Genomic DNA, 24,105 nt, shown 5'->3' with positions numbered 1-24,105 from the left:
TGTTGACTGAGCCCCAGCCTCCAGCCACGTGGCTTTAGGGGAACCTGGGCGGCTGTGTCCGTTTCTAAGAAACACCGGGCTTCCTGTCTCACCACGGGGAGCATCCTCACGTGGGTGGGAAGCACATGGTTCTCAGGCTCCCCTCCCTGGGACCCCTTCCCCCACAGGCGCTGCCTCGTCTACACCGTCCCTCCTCCCCCGTCCGTGGCATCGGGCCCAAATCCACCTCTGAGGTCTTCCTCCCTCTGCATTTACAGGGTCGGGGCGTCACTGACAGCCTCCTCTGTCCCTGAGGACGTGAGGCCGTGGCCCCTCTGTAATGCAGAGCGCATCTTTCCCTGGCAGGTTCCATGCCGGTGAACAGCGCGAGAACTGTGTCGCCGCCCAGGGAAGCGTCCCCTTCCGTGTCCCCTTCCTCCCTGTCTTCTGCCTCATCCTCCCCCGCGTCCTCCTCAGGCAGTGTCCCAGGCAGTGCTCTGGGGGGTTCCCCCCCACCTCAGGTAAGCACCCCTCAGCGCCCCCCCAGTGGGAGAGTGAGCTGCCTCTACTCCTCCCACTTCCACACTCAGCACCACCAGGCACCCCGCGCAGAGCCAGGGCCCAGAGACGCTCTGCCAAGAGCCCACCCGGCCCCTCCCGAGTCCCTTCCGTAGAAGCTCACCTGCTACTTCTCAGCCATCCCCCCCCCCACACACACACACACAGCCACTGGCTTGCTCACTCAGCAGACTTTACGGGGTGTGGCTCCTGGGCTGGGCTGTGGGGCGCAGAGATGCTAGGACACATGCTGGGCCCTGGAGGTCCCCCCAGGGGCCGAGGAGCAGGCGCAGACCCTGGGGTGCCTTGGGGAGGAGCTGAGAACCTTGGAGGCAACATTTCCCTGGACTCGAACATGACGTCACCGAAAACACAGGTTTGGACTCATTCCTTCACCAGGAGTCCGTGTGTCAGGCCTCTTGACCTGCAGACCCTGCTCCAGGCCCGGGGGACCAGAGAGCACGGGACAGCCAGGCCCATGCGCTTGCGGAGCTGCTCTCTGGGCCCTGCCCTCCTGGGACCCCCGTGGGCTCCCTTTGCCACGGGCCCTGCCCTGCCTGCTGGCAACAGCCCTTTAGCAGCTGCGCAGGCAGGAGTCAGGCTTAGAAAAAGCACTGGACAGTCCTCATGGCCATCCTGCCCCACAGGCCTCCCCCCGACCCCCACCCCCCGAAGGGTAGCTCTCCCTTTCCTTCAGGAGGCGCCATGCGGAGGAAGAAGCCTTGGTTTCGGGTAGTTAGAGGAACACACCTGTGGATGGAGGTGCCCATTAGTAGGGACATGACTGAGCAAGCCCTGGGGCACCCTGCCCCTCTGTGCCTGACCGCCCTACCGTCACGGGCCCAGGAGCTGGCCAATGCCTGTGCCTCACTTTTGGCTTCCTGCCCACCTGACCCAAGACCCAGAAAAGCCTTCGGCCCATGCTGACACGGGGGCTCCAGGCAGACCCCAGCAGGCCCCAGGGTAGCCATCTGAGGGAAGAGCTGCCCTCAGAAATCAGTCATTCCAGGCAGAATTCTTTTCGACTGGAGACAGGGAGGGAGGGGGCTATAGACTGAGGTGTGCCTTCCCCATCTAGATACACGCTGGCAATTTTGAAATCATGGCTATGTTTTGCCCTGCAGGTCTCAAGAGGTCATTTCACTCCTTCCACCCCAATCTTCCTGAGGCGAGCCAGGGCCCACGGAGCACCCAGCGAAATCCCTCTCTACCTGCCGCACGGCCAGGTGCTGGAGCGGACAGAGTTCTGCCTGGTGAGGCCGGGTGGAGAGGGCCTCGCCAGCCCCGGGACCCCCAGCCCTGCAGCGATGGCTCCCAATGGCTGTCAGGACACCAGCGGCACCCACAGAGGCCCACACCCCATTGGAGGGAAGGGCGGGTGCTCGCCAGACCAAGAGCTATCTCCTAGGGTTGCTGGGGGCTCCGGAGAAGGGCATATGGGCTCCCAGACCCAGATGGGAGAGGAGGGTGGGTCCGAGCTGGCAGAGGGGAAGAAGCTGGGCTTGAAGAAGCTGGCCCTCACCCAGGAGCAGAAGAGCAAGTTGCTGGATTGGAGTGACTTCAACCCCCAGAGCTCGCGCCTGGAACCCGGGCCACAACTCTCCCAGAAAAGTGCCGAGAATGGTAGAGGAGGCCGAGTGCTGAAGCCAGTCTGCCCCTTGGTGCTCCCTCGGGCGGAGAGGGAGACCCTGCCAGCTCAGGCAGAGGCTCCGGAGAAGAGGGGGACCCCCGCTGGAAGGACTCCAGAGGAGCGAAGCGTGGCTCCACCCAGGTCCCCGCTGAGACTCATTACCAATGCCCTCCGAAGGGCCCTCCTGGAGCCCCTCCTCTCCAACTCCGAAGGCGGGAGGAAGGCCTGGGCCAAGCCAGAATCCAGGGCTTTGCCCACCAGCCCGCCGCAAGCTTGCGCACGCTCCTTCGGCCTTCGGAAGCCCAGCGGCAATAAAGACTGGGACCAGCAGTCCCCCGGGAGAGACATGGCCAGCAGAGCCTCAGCCTTCTTCTCCCTGGGCCCCCCGCCTGTCAGGGCTGCCCAGCCCTCCACCCCTGGCCTTCCCGACCCTGCCCTCCGCACCCACAGTCTGCCCAACCGGCCCTCCAAGATGTTTCCTGGATTGGCGTCCCCACCCTGCAGCAAGATGGAAGATGTCCCCAAACTCCTGGAGAAAGTGAGTTTGCAAGAGACCTTTCCGGATGCTCCTAGGACTCCAAAGAGGAAAATCGCACTCTTTTCCTCCCTCAGACTCAGAGACAAATCTTCTGAGGGTTCCCTCCAAGAATCCAGGCAAAGAAAGGACTTCCGTGACCTCTTTAGCATCCCCAAGGGGAAGGTGCAGCCTGTGGACAGCGCGCGGCTGGGGCAGAGGGCCCCGCCTCCTCCAGAGCCAGATGCAAGTAAGTGACACAGGTCCACAGCCCATGCCCGGCAGTTAGTTAACATTATTGGGTTCATACACAGCATCTTTCACCTCGTCTTGCTCCTCAAATTAAAGTCTGACAAAAGTAGGAAACTGGAATTTGAAAAATTTGAAAAAATATGAAACAATTAGATTTGAAATTATGTGATAGGAAGTTTTGAAAGAGAGAGTTAACCAGAAATTCACCGCGTTCCCCTTATTGTCCATCTATGCATATTTTTTACTAAGTTGGGCATAAAATTTTGTGCCTTTTTAAATTAAACATTATATCATAGGTATTAAGCCAATTGCCTCATCGTCTACATAAATGTGATTTAATGGCTATAAAATATTCTATCTAGTGGTTATGTTATTTAATGAACTGATTCTTTATGGTTTAACTTATAGATATATATGTATGTATAAATTATATATATGAACATATTTATATTTTTATATGGTCTTGGGTGGACATTTTTATGCATATAGCTTTTTCTTTCCTTTGAATTATTTTTTTAGGGTAGGTTCCAAGAAGTGGAATGAAAATGTGAATACTTTTAAGATTCTCCACTTACTCTGACAAATTGCTCTTTAAAAGAGGACCTATGGGTCAAGGATGCATGGGATCTCTCTGTGTTATTTCTTACAACTGTGGGTTGTAAATTTCAATTAAAACATGGGAAAGGTACCAATTTATATTCCCCCATTAATGTATGAAAGTACCTTTTCACCACACTCTGCATCGAGTATTACATATTTTAAATATTGCTATTTTACTGGTCCAAAAATGGTGCTTCAAAATACTATTGGATGTAAACTCTAACTGAAAAAAGTTTTTTCTTAATGGTGCCTTTTAAACTTGTATTTCTTCTTATTACTAGCTTAAACATGTTTATTTATATTTGGTTACCAACTGAACCTTAGGCTTTTTAGATTTAAATCTATAATTTTTCAAATTATAAAATTAATACATTAAATAATCTGAGTAATTCAACAATATAGAAATATCTTAAAAACAAAAACAGTAATGTATTCTCTCATCCCCTCCTCCTCAACGAAGTTTTGGTATATGTCTTTGAGACAGTTTAAACATTCACATGGTTTCTGTTTTTGTTGTTGATACTTGTTTGATTGCTTTAAACCAGGGGTCCTCAAACTATGGCCCGCGGGCCACATGCGGCCCGCCGCAAACATTTATCCGGCCCGCCGGGTGTTTTTGCCGCCGCTGTGTGCATAGGAATTTGTTCATAGTTTTTTTTTTAAACTATAGTCCGGCCCTCCAGCGGTCTGAGGGACAGTGAACTGGCCCCCTGTTTAAAAAGTTTGAGGACCCCTGGGTTAAACCAAACTGATTCTACTATTCCTATTGTTGAGCAACTTTGTTTTTCTTTTCTTTTTTTATGTTTTATTTTCTTATTTAACTCTTATTTGGGAACTTAGGTTTTCAAGCAAAAAATTATTTCTCTGTGTGATGCCTTAGTCAAAAAGCTATACATAGAGTGCCCCCCCCAATGCACTTTGAATAATCATAAAGGCATTTCATTTTCAAAATTGAGCTAGCAGCTATTAAAGTGTGTGCACATTTTTTGAGACGCCCTGTAGATTAACAAGAGAGTGCATTTTCAGCCAAGCTCAGATGTAAGCATGGACAGACTGAAATATAACTGCACCCTTTTATCCCATCATAAACTTTAATGTGTTGTGCATTTCTGTGTAGATAATACACAAAATCCACATGGCTCGAAATAGCAGGCACAAGATGTCCTTTCTCCCTTCCCTGTCCTGGGGCCATGAGATCCTACCACTGGTGACAGATGTTATTGTCAGGCTCTTGGGCTTCCTTTCAGGTAGAATTGATAAACACACAAGCAAATGTGCATATTATATTCTTTCCCCCCACAAATGGTAGCATACTGGCATATTGGACACACTTTTTTTATACTTTTGGTTTTATTGTGGAGGCCATTCCATATTAGTACATAAAGAGCTTTGTTTTATAGCAACACGGTATTCCATTGTGCACATGCACCATAATTGATGGAGCCAGTCCCCCATGATGGAAAGTTTAAGTCATTTCAAGACTTTTGCTATTGCAAACAGTGCACAATAATTAAGAACTTAGGTCATTTGGCACATGCGTGAGTTTATCTGCAGGATAAATTCCTAGAAATGGGAATGTTGGAACAAGGACATGTGAATTGAGAATTTTGATCTTGCCAAATTGTCCTCCATCAAAGGGGTGCTGGAGTGTGAGAGTGCTGTTTCTATACTGACACTAAACGGGTTATTACCCAATCCCCCGCCCTTTTTTTTTTTAATCTTTACCAATCTGATTGAGCATCTTTTCATAGTCATTTATATTTCCTTTTCTGTGAACTATTGTTTCTGTTCTTTATCTAGTTTTCTGTTGGGTTGTTGGTATTTTTCTTAAGGATATGTAGGGACTCTGGTAGATAGAAAATTTAGCCTTTTGAATTATAAATACTTTTCCCAGTTTCTTGTTAGTGTTTAACTTGGTTTATGGTGGTTTTGTCATATAAAATTTTTATTTTTATCTAGTAGTTGTAAGCAATTTCTCACTTTCTGGCTTCTGGGCTATATATAATAGTTCAGAAAAAGCTTCATCCAAGTTTACAGAGGAATTTTCTTACCGTTTCTTTTAGTCTCCTGTTTTTAAATTTTTTTACATTTAAATATTTACATTTTCTTCCTAGTATACCCGTAAAATATGAGACAAAAGATCCAACCTTATTTTTTTATATGTCTCCCTGGTTATCTTAAAATAATTTAGTGAATAATTCATCTTTTTCCTCTCTTCTGTGAGATGACATCTTTATCATATATCAAATCCCTGTACTTGGACTGATTTCCACGCTATTTATTATATTTTATTGAGTTGTCTGTTATGTGTCAGTACCACACTGTTTTAATTAATTTAATGTATATATATATATATATATATATATATATATATATATATATATATATCTGTGTATTATACTATCAGGTAGAAAGAGTATTCCATTATTGATCTTCTCTTTTAAACATTGTCTGGTTCTTCTTGCTTGTTCTGTATTCTATATGAATTTAGCATCAGTTTGTCTATGTTTTCCACCAAAAAAATCCTACAAGTATTTGTATGGATTGAGTTAAGTTTACAAACTAACTTGAAAGAATTTACAACCTTATGATATGAACTGTCATTTTTTTATTTGTTCATATCTTTTATTGTGATTCTCAGGGACATTCTGAACTTTATGTCGAATAGCTTTTGGATATTTATTGTTAAGTTTATTATTACATATTTAGATATTAGATGTTTAGTTTTTGTTGCTATTGTAAATAGGATATTTCCATTTTATCTTGCTACTCTTGGTTGTGTATATGAAAGTTGTTGATTTCTGTATAGTTATTTTGTACCTATCCATTTTACTGAATTATCTTTGCTTGTAGAAATCTTACAGTGAGTTCTGGGCCCTCCCCAAAATATAGAATCATAGCCTGTGCAAATAATGATAATTTTACTGCTTGTTTTAGAAGTTCTGTGCCTCTAATTTATTGTTTCCTTAGTTTCTTTGGTTCCCAGAATCTCCAGAAACAATATTAAATAAAAATTGTGATAATGGCCCAGCCAGTGTTGCTCAGTGGTTGAGCGTCGTCCCATGAACCAGGAGGTCACAGTTCAATTCCCAGTCAGGACACATGCCCGGGTTGTGGGCTCTACCCCCACTAAGGGGCATATAGGAGGCAGCCAATTGATGATTCTCTCTCACCATTGATGTTTCTATCTCCCTCTCCCTTTCTCTGAAATGAATAAAAACATATTTTTTTAAAAAGTGATAATGGTTTCCTTATTACATTCCTAACTTTAATGAGAAGGCATCTCATTAATGGAAATAATGTTTTCCCATTTAAGCATTATGCTGGCTCCTGGATTGACCCAGATATATTTAATCATTTCAAGGAAATAATCAACTAATCATATTTTATTAAAAGTATGGTTGACCCTTGAATAATGTTTGAACTGCATAGGTTCACTTATATGCAGATTTTTTGTTAATTGACCCAAGCAGTTCAAACCTGTGTTGTTCAAGAGTCAACTGGTGAATGGGAATTCAAAAATTTGGAGGACCTACTTAAGTTATGTGCCAAATTTCCACAGCATAGGTAGGTGGTGGGTGCCTCTAACAGGGTCAACTCTAGTTTTCATCTCAAATGGATGTTGAATTTTAGCAAATATTATTTTAGTACCTTTTGAAATGATTGTGTAAATTTGTTCTTTTTAGTTGGATTACTATGAATTATATAATACATTAAATTGCTGAAATAAATACCACTTAGTCATGATGTTTTATTATTTTAATATATTTTTTGTTCTGTTTCCTAATATTTAAGATTTTGCATCAAATTCATAGGTAAGATTAGCCTTTAGTTCATACCTCTATAACAGTGGTTCTCAACCTTCCTAATGCTGAGACCCTTTAATACAGTTCCTCATGTTGTGGTGACCCCCAACCATAAAATTATTTTCATTGCTTCTTCATAACTGTAATTTTGCTACTGTTATGAATCATAATGTAAATATCTGATATGCAGGATGTATTTTCATTGTTACAAATTGAACATAATTAAAGCATAGTGATTAATCACAAAAACAATATATAATTATATATGTGTTTTCCAATGGTCTTAGGCGACCTATAGGTAGAGAACCACTGCTCTATAATTTCTGTATATGCTGATTATAATAAGTTGGGGTAAATGTGTTTTCCTGATTTATTTATGGACAGCCACATTTGTTTATATTCACCAGGAAATCGTGTCACTTTTTTGGCTTGGAACAGAATGGGAATATAGAGAATGGAATTAACCTAAGGCTGACCAGCTCTAGAAATGGTGCCTGGGCCCATCTTATAAGAAATCTTTGTGTTTCTCTCAGATGATTTTAGGTCAGTATCATAATAATATTAAGATTTTATCTACCCTATTAGATTAAACTCATTAGTTTTCTTCTTTTTCTCCACCCCTAACCAACACACACACACAGACTTGGCTCTCTCCACATTAAACTTGTATACTTCCATGCAATGGAGAGAAAAAATAGTACTCAAATAGAAAGTGAGAAACTATTAAAAGTCATTCAAATTGAAGTACCTTGAATTATGATCCCTTGACTAAGAGCCAGCTGAAATTTATTTTTTTTGTATTTTTACAACACAACTTTCTATTAATATCCTATATAATAGAAGGCTAATATGCAATTCGACCAAACGGCGGAATGACCCGTTACTATGACGCACACTGACCACCAGGAGTCAGACGCTCGATTCAAGAGCTGCCCCCTGGTGGTCAATGTGCTCCCATAAGGGGAGCACTGCTCAGCCAGAAGCTGGGCTCACGGCCTCTCCCGCCTCCACAGCAGCGCTAAGGATGTCCAACTGATGGCTTAGGGCAGCCATGGGCAAACTATGGCCCGTGGGCCGGATCCGGCCCATTTGAAATGAATAAAACTAAAAAAAAAAAAAAAAAAAAAAAAAGACCATACCCTTTTATGTAATGACTAGAGGCCCAGTGCACATAAATTTGTGCACTCGGTGGGGGGGGGGGGGGGGGGGGCGTCTCTCAGCCTGGCCTGTGCCCTCTCGCAGTCTGGGACCCCTCGGGAGATAATGACCTGCTGGCTTAGGCCTGCTCCCAGGTGGCAGAGGGCAGGCCCAATCCCTAGGTGCAGCCCCTGGTTGGGCTCAAAGCAGGGCCGATTGGGGAGTTGGGGCGCTGCCCCCTGTCATGCACAGAGCAGGGCGGATCGGGAGGTTGCAGCGCCATCCCCTGTCACGCACAGAGCAGGGCCCATCAGCGGGTTGGGGCGTTGCCCCCTGTCACACACAGAGCAGGGCCCATCAGGGGGTTGAGGAGCTCCCCCCTGTCACTCACAGAGTAGGGCCGATAGGGGAGTTGGGGCACTGCCCCCTGTCACACACACAGCAAGGCAGATCAGGGGGTTGGGGCGCCACCCTCTATCACCCACAGAGCAGGGCCGATCAGGGGGTTGGGGCGCCGCCACTGTCACAATCAGGGCAGGGCCGATGGGGAGGTTATGGCTCTACCCTGTCACACACAGAGCAGGGCCTGTGGCAGGAGGGTGGGAGGGGGGGGGTTGGGGCACCGCACCCTGTCACACAAAGAGCAGGGCTGATCAAGGGGTTGGGGCGCCGCACCCTGTCACACACAGAGCCGCAGGGCGATCAGGGGGTTGGGGAGCTCCCCCCTATCAGGCACAGAGCAGGGCTAATCAGGGGGTTGGGGCACCTTCCCCTGTCACGAACAGAGCAGGGCGGATAGGGAGGTTGTGGCCCCGCCCCCTGTCATACACAGAGCCGCAGGGCGATCAGGGGGTTTGGGCGCTGCCCCCTGTCAAGCTGGTCCCGGTGCTGGGAGGTATATTACCCTTTTACTATATAGGACAGAGGCCTGGTGTATGGGTGGGGGCTGGCTGGTTTGCCCTGAAGGGTGTCCTGGATCAGGGTGGGGGTCCCCACTGGGGTGCCTCGCCAGCCTGGGTGAGGGGATGATGGCTGTTTGCAGCTGGTCACACACCCTTCAGGGTGGGGGTCCCCACTGGGGTGCCTGGCCAGTCTGGGTGAGGGGCTGAGGGCTGTTTTCAGGCTGGCGGGTTTTTCTTTTTTTTTTTTTTCTGGGCCAGCTTTAGCTCTGAGACTCCAGCTCTTAGGCCTCTGCTCCTGAAAGTGGGTATCTGGTTTGTTTAGGTTCTATAATCTCGAAACACTGTATCAACTCCAGGTCTGAGATCCCGACTAGCTGAAAGCTGGTTTCTGGGGTTTTGTTTAGCTTCTATTTTTGTAACTATGTTTCAAACTGCCAGCTCAGAGGCCTGCAGCAGCAGGTGGGGAATGTTGGAGTCCTCCGTCACTGAAGCAAGCAAGCCTCATGTTAGTTTCAAGCTGCCTGGCTGCCGGCCGCCATCTTGGCTGACAGTTAATTTGCATATCTCGCTGATTAGCCAATGGGAAGGGTAGCAGTCGTACGCCAATTACCATGTTTCTCTTTTATTAGATAGGATGTTTACTTTGAATTTATATTAGTTCACACAAACACTCCATCCATGCTTTTGTTCCGGCCCTCCAGTCCTGTTTAAGAACCCATTGTGGCCCTCGAGTCAAAAAGTTTGCCCACCCCTGGCTTAGGCCCACTCCCTGTGGGACATCCCCTAGGGCTCCTGGACAGCAAGATGGTGCAGGCCTGGCTGAGGGAGCCCACCGAATGCACAAATTTCGTGCACCGGGCCTCTAGTTATACATAAACTCAGAGTATTTAAATGATTTAAGGATATAAACTGATTTCAAGTACTTACCAGTGCCTATTTTATACAAACAATTTTAATGCTAATTATTATTCTTGTGTATAATTAAAAGTAGGCATGCTGAGAAACTCCCTTTTTTATTTTTGTTTTTTTTTTTTTTTTTTTTTTTTTTTTTTTTTTTTAAATATATTTTATTGATTTTTTACAGAGAGGAAGGGAGAGAGATAGAGAGTTAGAAACATCGATGAGAGAGAAACATCGATCAGCTGCCTCCTGCACATCTCCTACTGGGGATGTGCCCGCAACCCAGGTACATGCCCTTGACCGGAATCGAACCCGGGACCTTTCAGTCCGCAGGCCGACGCTCTATCCACTGAGCCAAACCGGTTCCGGCCCTTTTTTATTTTTGCATAAACTTTTTTAATGCAGTATAACATACATACAATAAAGTACACAAACATTACATACACAAATGATGAATTTTTACAAAGTGTACATTTGCCTAATCACCTCAGAGATCAAGATACAGAATATTGCCAGCACTCAGAAGCCTTACTCATGCTTCTTCCCAAATACAGATGCCACCAAACAAAAGCACTTACCATCTGACTTATATGATCGCAGATCACTTCCGTAGTTTTTTGACTTGATAAAAATCGAATCAGTCAGTGTCGGGGTAGGCAAAATTCTTCCCACCCTGGTGGACTTGCCCAGTATAACCTTGTCCTCTTGAGTATGATGGGAATGTAAATCTGATAGATTTCACTCCCCTGATTAGGTTATGGGATTTTGCAAATGTAATAGGAGTTCCAAACCAATTGAATTTGAGCTAATCAAAAGGGAGATTACTGTGGGTAGGCCTAACCTAATCTGGTGAGCTGTTAACAAGGACTGAACCATTCCTGAAGTCAGATGTTCGAAGCGTGAGGAAGACATGATCCTGCTGGCTTCACAGAAGTAAACTGTCATGTTGTGAACGGGAGGCCTCCAGGAGCTCAGCCCGACCCCAGCTGACAGCCAGCAAGAAAGCAGGGTCTGTGTGCTGCTCCAGGAGGAGCTGAATTCTGTAACAGCTGGAAGGAGCTGGAAGAGAACCCTGAGCTGCAGAGGAGAAGCCAGCCCAGCAGACACCTGATGGCAGCGCTGTGAGAGGCTGACAGATGACCCCGTTGAGCTGTGCCTGCGCTTGTGACCTGCACAACTGTGCGATAATGAATGCGTGCTGTTGTAAGCTGCTAACAGTGTGTTTATTGCTTCTGCAACACTAGAAAACTAAGACAAGTATCCACTCTTTTGTACATGACTTCTTTCATTAAACATTATGTGTGCGTCATGTGTGTGTGTGTGTGCGTGTGTGTGTGTGTGTGTGTGTGTGTGTGTGTGTGTGTGAGTGATTTATCCATATAGTTATATAAAGCAGTGGTTCATTCTTTTCCATTGCTACGTTTTTATTTTCTTGTATGAATATGCCACAATTTATTTGTGCATTCTGTTGGTGGGTACTTAATTAGGCTCTTTTCACTTCTTTTTATTTCGAGTAATACAGCTTTGAGCCCTCATACATATCCTTTCTGTGAGCTATTGCCAAAGACAAACAAAGCCAGATACTAGTTAAAGTAGTAGAAGTAGATGTTAATTAGTAATATACTATTGCAATGGGAAGAGAATCTAGCATGAACTGAACTCAGCTTTGATTTTTTTTAAAGGAGGATTTTATTTCATTATTATTTTTAAATATATGTTTTTATTGATTTCAAAGAGAGAAAAAGAGAGGAAGAGAGAGAATGAAGCATCAATGAGAGAGAAACATGGATTGGCTGCCTCCTGCATGCCCCCCACCAGGGATCAAGCTGCAACCCCCAAGCATGTGCCCTGACCAGAAAAATGAACTGGTGATCTCATGGTTCATGGGTCGATGCTCAGCCACTGAGCCACACTGCCCGGGCTCAGCTTTGATTTTCACAGAGAAGGCATGGTTTTTTATAGGGAGAATGAGGGAATAGGGAGAGAGGCCAAGCAGGGACTCAGCAGAGTCAGGGAAGTTAAAAAAGTTACAAAGGGTGGGTCAGTATAAATGCTGACTGTGCTGGCTGTGTCTGTTAGCAGCTTATTACTGAAGTTGGGATTCTGTCCTCCCACAGAGACTGGGAGACAGAGGCCCTATGCTTCCTGGTGATTGCATTTTAAAGGAATGGCTTTCAGGTTCTTGAGAAAGACACTCCTGAGTGGTAGGAGACATATATTATCTCAAAGGGACAGAGCGAGGATTTTCAAGCATAAGCCCTTTTTAGTAAACGCTAAGAAAGTGTGGGTCGCCAGGGGCCTGTCCAGAGGTGTTGGCTAGAACAGTAAATTCTTTTGTCAGCCTTGAGTTTTCTCAAGTACTTTCAGCAGGGCTGGGCTCATCCTAGGGATGCAGCCTTGAGCTGTCAGAAACTATGTCAGTGTTTAAGTCTTTTAATGTAGGAAGGAGTGAGTGGGCCAAATAATTTATATTGAGGGTCTGTAGTTTTTATAAGCCAAGGTGAAGGTTGAGTCAAGAAAGGCACTCAGAGGAGCTTGCCTAAAGTTTGTTCAAAGACAGATGCTTTGTTAGTACAGGGATGGGCAAAAGTAGGGTTACTGTTGTTCTCATGGAAAATAATAATACAAGAATCAACTCTGTGTTTTGCATACTCACAACTGCAAACCTACTTTGCCTGCCCTGTATCTACCTGGGAGAGGAATGAGTAGGTCATGGAGTAGGCATGTGTGGTTTGCTGTAGAAGACACTCTCAGATCGTTTTCCAGTGACTGTACCTATGTATATCCCCTCCAGCAGGAAACCAGAACTCTGTGTATTTTGTGTGCTCTCTTTTGCTTGTTTTTATCCTCACCTGAGAATATGTTTACTGATTTGAGAGAGAGAGGAAAAAAGCTTTGATGTGAGAAATATCAAATGGTTGCCTCTCATTCGCATCCTGACCAGGAATCAAACCCGTAACCTAGGTATGTGCCCAACCAGGAATCAAACCCACAATCTTTTTTGGTGTATGGGACAATGCTCCAACCAACAGAGCCACCCACCCAGGGCTAATGAATTTAAATTTAAAAACTGAAGCAGTATAAAATGTTTTCTACTAAATGTATTAAACGCAACTTTTCCTTTTGATAGAATTATGTTTCACTTTAACCTAGCTTACTATGAGCTTTTATTATGAACTAGAGGCCCAGCGCATGAAATTCATGCGCGGATACGATCCCTAGGCCTGGCCTGTGATCAGGGCCATCTTCCCCGGCTGCCCACAGCCAGCCCTGCCCCCTGCCGCCACCCACCCCCGGTTCCCTTTTCACCATCAGATGTCGGTGCCTGACAGAGGGGGAGGAACTGAGAGGTCAGCTGGGAGCGGGTGTGTTTTGCAGGCCAGCCACATCCCCTGTTGGGGTGGGGATCCCCACTGGGGGAGGGGCCAGCCTGGGCAAAGGGCCCCAGGCAGTTTGCAGGCCAGCCGGTGGGGGTCCCCACTGGGGGGTGAGGCCAGCCCCTCGCGGTGTTCTGGTCTCTTGTCATTCCTGTCATGACCCTGGCTTTTTATATATATAGTAATGATAAATTTGATCAAATGCTTTTTCTACCTCTATTGAGATAATCATATTATTTTACTTTAGTCAATAATGTGTTGAATTATATTGATTACATTTTTATATAGATTTGGAAATGTTAAATCATTACTGAGTTGTTGGGGTAAACCCAACTTGGTCATCATTTATAATCCTTTATGTATCACTGTGTCAGATTTGCTAATTGTTTTTTGTAGTTTTACACATATGCTCATGAGAGATATTGGTCTGAATTTTTTCCTTCTTGCAATATTTTGTCAAGTTCTTTATCCACTGAGCCAAACCAGCTAAGGCTTCTTGTCAAGTTCTTTAATCAAACTTAGGCTAGCTTCATAACACAAGTTTCGAAGTGTTCTGTTTTTCTCTATTCTCTCAAAGAGTTTTTCTTTTTTAACACTGGTATTATTTCTTCTTTAAACATTTGGACATAAATGAAGTCATCTAGCCTAGAATTTTTTGGAGGGTGGTTTCTCAGTACGGATTCGGTTTCTCTAATAGGTATAATTACTCAGATTGTCTTCCTTCTTATGTCAGTTTTGGTAAATCATGTTTTTCAATAAATTTGTCCATTTTATCTAAATTTTGAAATTTATTGTCATAAAATAGTTACTGTAGGATTTTTTTAATTTCAAATATTGGTCACTTGTGTTTTCTTTCACTTTTTTCTTAGCCATTCTTCTTAGGTGGTTATCAATTTTATTTGTCTTTTTAAAGAAACAATTTTTCCATTTTATTTCTGCTTTGTCTATATTGTCTTTCATAATCTCTTCTTGATTTTTTTCCTTTTAGTTTCTTTAGGCTCAATTGGTAGTTCTGTTTCTAGCTTCTTGAAATAGAACTTAGAGCATTAATTCTCAAGTGATTAATTCTAATCACTGTGTTAGCTGCATCTAGTTCTTTTGTTATGCCATTTTTAATCATCAGTTTAAATTTACTTTTAGTTCTTCTTTGATCTATAGGTTGCTAGAAAAGCATTGCTTCACCTGAGCTTTCCCGCCTGGCGATCTCATTTTGAAAATTCCTGGTGTTATTTTCTATTACTGATTCCTAGCTTAATCTCACTGCTGTCAGAATACATACTATGTATGATTTCAGGCCTTTGAATTTTGTTGATTCTTACTTTATGGCTTGGCATAGCACCAACTTAGTAAATGTTCCATGGGCTCTAGAAAAGAAAAATCTGTATTCTCCAGTTCTTGGGGGGTTGTTGTTCTACAAATGTATTAGTAGTGTTTGCTCAAATCTTCTGTATCCTTACAGGTTGTCAACTATATTTCTAACCAACTGGTTATAAACAGGGGTTCACCACACACTCCTCCTTTGGTAAAATAATTTGCTGGAATGGCACAGAACTCAGAAACACTAATACTTGCCCTGGCTGGTTTGGCCCAGTGGATAGGGCATCAACCTGCGGACTGAAGGGTCCCAGGTTTGATTCTGGTCAAGGGCACATGTCCGGCTTGCAGGTTCAATCCTTAATAGGGGGCTTGCAAGAGGTAGCAATCAATGATTCTCTCTCATCATTGATGTTTCTATCTCATCTCTCCCTCTCCCTTCCTCTCTGAAATCAATAAAAGTATATTTTTAAAAAAAACAACACTTACCCTTACCAGTTTATTATAAATTATATAGTAAAGGTTACCAATGAACAGCCCGATGAAGAATTACAGAGGGTGCAGTCTGGAAAGATCCCTGTGAAATTGGGTGCCACGTCCTGTAAGCATGAGGATGGGCGAGGGTGAGGGTGAGGGTTAGGATTAGGCTGCTATATTTTGTGACTATTACAGTGCACAGAGAGTCTAGGTTTTGTTTCTTCATTTGAAGAATATTAAGTAGGCAGTAAAGAATGTATGGAAAGGCAGTAAAGTACTTGCATATCAATTTATTTCTCCCAAGTCTTGTTTTTAAGAGTCTTCAGGTGAGTCTGTAATAATCTTTACTAATGCCCCTGGCTGGGGGTGGGGGGGTGTGAACATTTCCCAGTCCTGCAAAAGCTTTTGATATTATTTAGCCTATAACTCCCCAGCGGCTTTTTGCCCAGCCTCATGCAATCTCTCTCTGTGCATCTACATATTAAGCAATATACTAAAGGGCCCCCTGTGCTTATCTCTGAAGCTCTTTTTCTGCACAGTTCCCGCCTCTCCAGGACTCTCCCTCACACATTCCAGCTGCCCAGCCCTCTCAAAAGCTCATCTCTGTCTTTTCAAACCAATGAATCACCTGTGCTCAGCTAAGGTTTTTCCTACCTTCGCTGTGATCTGGAAAAAAGTGCCCCAGGGCAGAGGAAGCATTTGTGATCTAGAGCTTAACTCATTTGCTTCTGTTCTCACCTTTATCACAGTTCTGCACATCCCACTGTCCAGCATCTGGAAACAGCTGCTTCATATACTTTGACTTCTAGGGCTTCAGGGTGGGGGATCAATCCCGGAATGAGTTGTCCCGTTATAGCCAGAGTAAAACTCTGCAAATGACAAGTGAATGCCTAGAATGATGGTTCTATGATGGAAGAGCATAAAGGGGAAGAGATGCAGAGGCACCTGTATAACTTTATGTAACTTTGCCAGAAGTTTAAGAAATGCATTCTATTTGGGAACATTTCCTCCTCGATTTCAAAATGCAATTCAATGGGAATATTAAATTTGTTTTCGAGAGTTAGAAAACGTTGCATCCTTAGGTTACTATACGTTTTCCACTAAGTGAAGGCGAATTGGGCAGTTTTACTAATATTGCAGTATTGTTCATTTTGATCAATGAATGGTGAAGCAGCAGCTATTGCCGATGCCAATAACATTTACTGAAGTGCCTCCAGTGAACCAGGCACTGTGTTAGACTCTTCACGTTGATCATTTCTAACCTTGTAATTCAAATCTGCAAGTTAGAAAATCCCGATCCCCCAGCAGGCAGGGAGGTAAAGGAGAATTCCTCAGGCGCACGCGCTCAGACCGAATTACCCAGGGGTGATTTATGGCTGCGGCTGGGGACCGGTCTCAGCTCACCACTGCCACTGCCTCCTCCCATTGGTACACTGCTCCCGAGTCATCTTCACCTGAGCTTTCCCAGCTGGCCAATGAAAGTGAACGCAGTTAACGCCCTCCCCAGAGAGGCTGTTATTATATACATGTTCTGCACTATTTTGCTTTGCATAACAGCATATGTAAATGTGCTCCTGGACGTTAAACTTATTTTTATTTTTTAAAACTTGGCCACTCCCACCCGGGGAAATAGTTGAACATTATGGAGAGGAAAAGGCAGTTTGGAGGGAATGTTTAGTCGGCTTGGGATTGCCTCTCCACCTTCCATTCTGCCCAGCCCGTATTTCCATTCAGATGGAAGCTGCCATGGCAGAGTAAAAATTAGTACATTTCCTATCACGGAGTCCTAGCGGGCCCTGCTATTCAGTGTCCAGAGTGCGTCCATCCAGATATTAATCATGAACTCTGCCTCAGGTGGATGAGGAGGGGCAGATGTTCTTGCTGAGAAGAATAAATGCCTCCCGTGGCACCTGGAAGACTTGATCGCACAGGTTCCCAGCCAGATCCCAAAGAGACTCTGGTGGACACAGGCACTGGCTGCCTCTAACCATCTACCTCTGGCTCAGAGTTGGCCATACCCCCCCTCACCCCGACTTTGGCTCTCCCATGGGCCTTGTGCTGCTGAGCCCTCCCTATCTTACAAGGCCTTTCCTGGCATTTGAATCATCACTTCGGTGATGTGATAATATCTGCACGTTAGGAAAATAGAAGTGGCATTTGTTTAGCCATAATTAATGAAATATTTATGTTGCATGAGACTATGTGATAAAACCTTCGGCTTAGAGTCCTTTTGCTTCTGATTACATTTGGGATTTTTTTTTTCTGTGACCAGACATTCTGACGCCAGCTCTTTTACACTGAGCAGATGTCATGTAGTAAAAATGGGTACCAGATGCTGTGAGCCGCAGAAAGGCGATTTGTTTAAGGGCTGGCTCTGACTTTCGTTGCATGCAATTACTCCGCAGAACAAACCTTACACACAAGCATTTAGGTAACTCAGCTAACTTCGGGCAAGTATTTTAATAATAGATTTCATCTCTGAACGCATTCAGGCAACCCACGGTATAAATGGTGCTTAAGGAATTAATTGATTTCTGCATAATACCTTTATTTTCGACGCGAAGAAAGAGCTGCAAAGCTCTTGGCAGGGACCCAGAAGTGTAATTAACGTGGAGGGCCAACTTTTCAGTTGCCCTTAGGTACTGCCTCCGCCTGCTCATGGCAGGTGCCGTGAGGGGAGGGCAGGGAGGGAGGGAAGCGGGGCAGAGGGGAGGGGGGAGAGGCAGCTTTGGGTCACGAAGTAAGAGGAGACGCTGGGAGCTCAGTGAGTTCTTGTGTTCCCCTTTCAGGTCCCAGGCCCGTCCCCATCAGGGCGCAGGTGACAGGGGCTGCCTCTTCTACCACCTCCTCCTCGGCAGATGAAGAATTTGATCCCCAGCTTTCCTTGCGGTCAAAGGTAACCACACTTGGCAAACCGAAGGGGGCCTTGGCTGGAGGGGCTGCTTACCCTGCAGACGTCAGGCCCAATGTGGGCTCCAGCTGCAGCGGGCTCATTAGAAGGATCACATTTCCTTGCATCTGACAGCACACGGCTCTTTCTACCTGGGGTACCCCAAGAATCATCTCTATTTTCTGTTGTTAACTTTTATAGGCTTGCCTTTCTCAGAGATGTAAAACTGGGGAGGGAAAGAAAACAGGCGTATTTCCTTGAAACCATTTGGTGACTACAGCTCTTAAAAGTGGGTTTAATTTGTGGTCCAAGAAACTAACTATTGGAAAAATTACAGCAAGAGGATGCGTATTTCCCCGGGGGGAGCACAGCTTCATTTAAGCAGCACCCAAGGCAGACTGCGTAGGAAATGTTATGTTTATTCTAATTAGACATGTGGAAAGAAAGGAACCACATGGTTGCAGGGAAGTATGGATGCTCTGAGGGCCCCCGCTGTGGAAGGGACCCGTCGCTGGCCGGCTGGGGAGATGGCAGTCCTCCTTGCTTAATGAACGTTAATATTCCTAGAGAATACTTTTAAACAACTCCCATCCCCACAGATTTAAAAAGTACAAACACTGTCCTATCTCCCCAAATGTCCCCGTATGTCACCGCACAGACACACGCACCCATGACCACGGCTCGCTGTTGTTTGCTATCCACGGGGCCAGAGCAGTTTCACAGGGTTGGGGTGCTGAACGGGTGGACCTAAAATGCTTCCCAGGCAGACAGAGGCGCAGTGCAGTGCTCTGTTCATGTTTACTTTTGGGAGAGAGAGGATCTGAGGAGAAAGGGAGAGAACCAGATTTATTTATTTAACTCAACTTTTCCATATCTGGCACTAGGCACTTTGGCATCATCTCAAGTCACTCAGAGGATCCAGCTCCACAAGGCCCCGGCTGGAGCAAGTCAGGAGGGGGCTGGGACATGGCATAGTGTGAGAGATGAGAGAGAGAGAGAGAGAGAGAGAGAGAGAGAGAGAGAGAGAGAGAGAGAGAGAAAGAGAGAGAGAGAGAGAGAATATGAGCGAATATGAGCGAATATGTATAGACTCTTAATTTTGTAACTTGGGGCATCTCTGATTAGTTTGTCACTCAACACAAATGAATTCTATGTGTGTTTTGATTTCTGGGGTTTCCTTTTCCTCTTTTTGAGTGATCCGGAGTGTACTTCTGTATTCAAATGAGGCAGAGGCCCCAGCGTCAGCCATCCTGACACGCTTGCGTAGGGGAAAAGAATGGAGTGGCCCCAACACATCAAAACAGCGAGACCATGATATGTAGGGCAAGCCTTGCAGGTAGCTCCTGGTCCTCCTGCTGCTCCAGAACAGCGCCAGTCCTCACCTGCCTGCTTCACCTGCTTCTGATGTGGCTGCTCTTACAGGAAGGAAAGCTGGCCAAGGACTCCCCAAGGGCTCACAGTGAGGGAACAAGAGAATTCCTCCCCCTCTGTTCCCCCCCAATATATTTTTATTGATTTCAGAGTAGAAGGGAGAGGGAGAGAGAGATAGAAACATCAATGATGAGAATCATTGATCGGCTGCCTCTTGCACACCTCCTCCTGGGGATTGAGCCCACAGCCCAGGCATGTACCCCGACCAGGAATTGAACTGTGACCTCCTGGTGCATAGGTCGACACTCAGTCATTGAGCCACACTGGCCAGGCACTCCCCCCTGGTGTTTTATGTCTTCTGTCCCATACAGGTGTGTCCCCGGATATGTGGCACAGAGTCTATCAGCTCAAATGAAGCTTTGCATAGGAAACTGGAGGCAGGCTATGCACACTCCACCTCTTCCCTTTGCTCTGCCCTGAAACCAATGCCTGGGTCCCAGAGACTGGGACCGGCAGCTGTCCTCGTCCTGCCAGAGCTCTCCTTTCTCTGTCCTTTATCTTCTTTAGCTCTTAGTCTCTTCCTTTTCCTCTCCGCATCCTCATCACCATCACCGAGGCTGTAAGAACTGTGCCTGGCTTATCGTGAGACTCCCTGGCTGTTAACGAATCATCCTCATTTCTATGTCAATATCTTTCCATAAATATCAATAAAGGACCTCCTTTCCTCTTCTAGGTTATACTTTGCAGATTCTTGGTAAAGCCCTGGGGTTTGGCAGCTCTGCTGCTGGGAAGGGCTAAGACGGTGTGATGCTGCCGAAGCTTCTTCCCTTGAAATTGTATGAAATGGTCTTAATTCAGGGGAAGACTTTGCCATTTCTATAAAGCAGGAGTCCTTGATGTGCCTACACAGTATTTGGCACAGGAAAGGCAGAACAGACTATATGAAAATATGGATACTGGACTCAGGTGACCCGGGCTTGCCTCCTGGCTCTACCAATTACTAATTGTGTGTCATCTTGGGCAAGTTATTTAATGTCTGTGAGTTTTGATTTTTTTAATCTATAAAATAAGTCTAATTTGAGGGATAATTAAGATGATACATGTGAAGTAATTAATACAGTGTCTGGCACATAACAGTCAATCAATGGTGGGATTTGTTATGTAGGTTAGTAGGTTGTAAGCTCAAGAGATGTTTGTTGAGTAAATGCACCAACTCTGCATAGAATGAGTGGGAAAGTCTCTGGATAACAATTACCAGTGATCTCCTCCCCAGCCTTTCCAGTAAGGTCCTGGCTGCCTAAAAGAGCGGTTCCCCCACCCCAATGTCCCAGAACCTCTGTTCAGAGAGATTGACAGTCCATCAGGAAGTTCCCCCCTAGAAATAGAGATTATATGATATGGAATAAGTTTGAGTTCTCAGAGCCAAAGTTTCCTTCCAACATGCATATACACATATAATAGCTGAAAAATCATATTTTAGTAAAATGTTTTAATCATGCTAATGTATAATATAATAATATGCTAATAATAAAACAAATCATAGTAGGTACTGAATTTCTATCCTATATCTTTTCAAGTATTCTGCAAAGGGCTTGACCTGCCTTATCTCACTTATTCCTTATTACAGCCCTACAAGGTAGGTATTAAATTGTTCTTATCACTGAAGAGGATGCTGACGTGCAGAGTGTATGACATGCTACACTCACACAGCTCGTCAGGAACTGATGCCAGCTCTGCAGGCTCCCCAGCCCGAGGCCCCCCATCATACTCTGCTGTTTCTCCAACCAGAATGTCTCCTGAACTTTCCATGTGTGGAACTGGCCACACCACTACTTCCCCTTCCTCTGCTGTCTGAAACCTGGAAATAGCACCGTCATGAGCCAGACATCTAATTAAAATGCATCAGTTTTGAATGTTCTGTATTTTTCAAGCCCAGGCACACAAAGAACCCAGTGACATTCATGATACATTTGTGTCGCTAAATGAAGCAGGGAAGAGAAGCAATCTTATGCCTCTCTCCAGCCACGAAAACTTTTCATTTCATTTAGATATGCTCCTCTATTCCCGTGTTTAATTGGGCAATGTAGACCCGACCTCAGGACTATTTGAAATTGTTAACTGGTTTTCAGGTAGTATACTTTGTGTGTGAGTGAGTGTGTGTGTGTGTGTGTGTGTGTCCCAGATTCATCATCCCTGTGCCTTAGGGTAGCGCCTATAAAGAGTGTAATTCTTGCCCTAACCGGTTTGGCTCAGTGGATAGAGCGCCGGCCTGCGGACTGAAGGGTCCCAGGTTCGATTCTGGTCAAGGTTGCGGACACATCCCCAGTAGGGAGTGTGCAGGAGGCAGCTGATCGATGTTTCTCTCTCATCAATGTTTCTAACTCTCTATCCCTCTCCCTTCCTCTCTGTAAAAAATCAACAAAACATATTTTTAAAAAAGAGTGTAATTCTTGTATGATTTCTTCCTTCAACTGAACCAAGTCAGTGCTCTATAAAGCCACTTCCAAATACACACACACACAAATACACACACACAAACACACAAGCAAAGACACACACACACACACACACACACACATTTCCCAACCCAGCACCTACTAGCCACATGTGGCTATTTATATTTACATCCAAACTCATTAAAATGAAATAAAATTCAAAATTCAGTTTCTTAATCCCACCAGCCTCATTTCAAGCATCCAAAAGCCACATGTGGCTGGTGGCTTCCACATTTAGGCAGCACAGGTACAGGGCATTCCCATCATTGCAGAGGTTCTTGGACATCATTGTTCCAGAAGCTAATCGGTGGTTTGGTTGCAGTGTTTTGTCAGTTTCAACCCATTTTCTCGGACATATATTTTTTCTTCTCTGTTGGTTTTTATAGGAGAGGAAGACACTTAGAAGAAGAAGGAAGTTGGAGAAAGCAACAAAACAACTGGTTAAGCAGGAAGAATTAAAAAGACTTCATAAAGCTCAGGTCAGGAAAACTTGATATGAGTGAGTGGGCCTGGGGCCCTGGGAACCGGAAAACCCTCGGAAGTCGGGATTGCAGTGGGGAGGTGGGCTGGATAAAGGTCCGTTCCTCTTCTCAGAGCGACCAGGTTCCTGGCCCTTCTAAAGGCGCTGGCTCAAACCCTGGTGGGACTCTGGGGCCTGGAGAGCCCTGGTGTTAACCTGGCCCACCCCCAGCAGCCTTTCCATCTGCAGACACATTTCCAGCAAAGGGAGCCTGAAATGACAGCCAACACATGGCTGGGGGCCCATCCCCGGCCTTGACTGCCACATAGCAGTCTGTGCAGACACACCTTCCCTCAATTTGCTGCCAGTGTCTCTGCTGAACTGACAGCTATTAGGAGCTGTCTCTGTTGCAAAATCAGTTGAACAACATAAGCACCCAGCATTCTGATATAGGCTTCCCGGCCCACTGCAAACATTTCTTCCCAAAGTGATCTGCCCACCTCTGTCACAGAGCAGCAAAATGAAGCAGACCGGCAGGGCATCCTCCCTCTCCCTGAGGCCCTCAAAGCCAGCCTTCAAGAACAGTTAGGTTTTAGGACAAAAGAACTTCGAATGGCCTCTCATATTAATCCACTGTACCCTTACATTCCTCTCTCCAATTATTCCCTTTATCTGGCCATGTAGTCCTGGAAGTTGTGTCTTACAAGGAGATCATTTAGTCCAACCTCTTTTACCCTTCACGGTCACTGACTTGAGAGCTGCCCCTGTCACCCGGTGGACAGGGAAAATTCCCATCAGCTTCTTCTGTCCACTCTCAGCTTCTAAAACAGGTTTCTTTGAAACATACCAACTTTCCCTCTTGAGAACAAGATACATCTTTATGATATGGACTGGCAAGCTCAGCAGTTTCCCCTTCTTATATTTTCACTCCAGGCAATAGGTGGCGATAGGAGAAGAATTACAATGGCCCTTAGAGTCTTAATTTGCTTTCCTTTTTAATCTTTGAGATTTTCATCCTTAGTGTCTAAAGAATGACCACTATATTAGCCAGAGTGGGTGGCTTAAACAACAGAAATTCATCTCACACAGTTCTCAAGGCTGGAAGTCCAAGCTCAAGGTGCCTTCAGGGTGGCTTTCTGGTGAGGACTCTCTTCCTGGCTTGTAGACAGCTGCCTTGCTGTAGCCTCACATGGTCTTTATTTTCTGTGCACATGTAGAGAAAGAGATCAATCTCTGGTATCTCTTCTTCTGATAAGGATGCCAGATCCATCAGATTAGGGCCCCACCTTCTTGACCTCATTTAATCTCATTTGTCTCCTTTAAGGCCCTGTCTCCAAATATAGTCACTTTGGGAGTTAGAACTTCGACATATGAATGGGGGGTTAGGGGGCCTCCACTTACTCCATAATAACCACATAGCCATAATCACAAAGTAATCAGTAA

At 45.2% G+C, this 24,105-nt stretch overlaps 1 protein-coding gene across 1 annotated transcript in view; it reads left to right on the top strand.

Annotated features, from left to right (window-relative positions):
- MICAL2 (microtubule associated monooxygenase, calponin and LIM domain containing 2) overlaps positions 1–24,105 on the top strand; it is a gene marked incomplete at its 3' end in the record, with an annotated part of 205,588 nt that overhangs the window by 158,997 nt on the left and 22,486 nt on the right. The window contains exons 29-32 of the mRNA XM_081098896.1: positions 346–500; positions 1,662–2,931; positions 18,236–18,342; positions 22,589–22,681. Coding sequence (XP_080955022.1) covers positions 346–500; positions 1,662–2,931; positions 18,236–18,342; positions 22,589–22,681 — 1,625 coding nt within the window. The remainder of the gene's footprint in view (positions 1–345; positions 501–1,661; positions 2,932–18,235; positions 18,343–22,588; positions 22,682–24,105) is intronic.

The sequence above is a fragment of the Myotis nattereri genome, assembly GCF_964212035.1.
Source record: "Myotis nattereri genome assembly, chromosome: 9".
NCBI classification, from domain to species: domain Eukaryota; kingdom Metazoa; phylum Chordata; class Mammalia; order Chiroptera; family Vespertilionidae; genus Myotis; species Myotis nattereri.
Note: the sequence above shows the minus strand (reverse complement) of the source record. Positions and strands in the feature narration are given on the sequence as shown.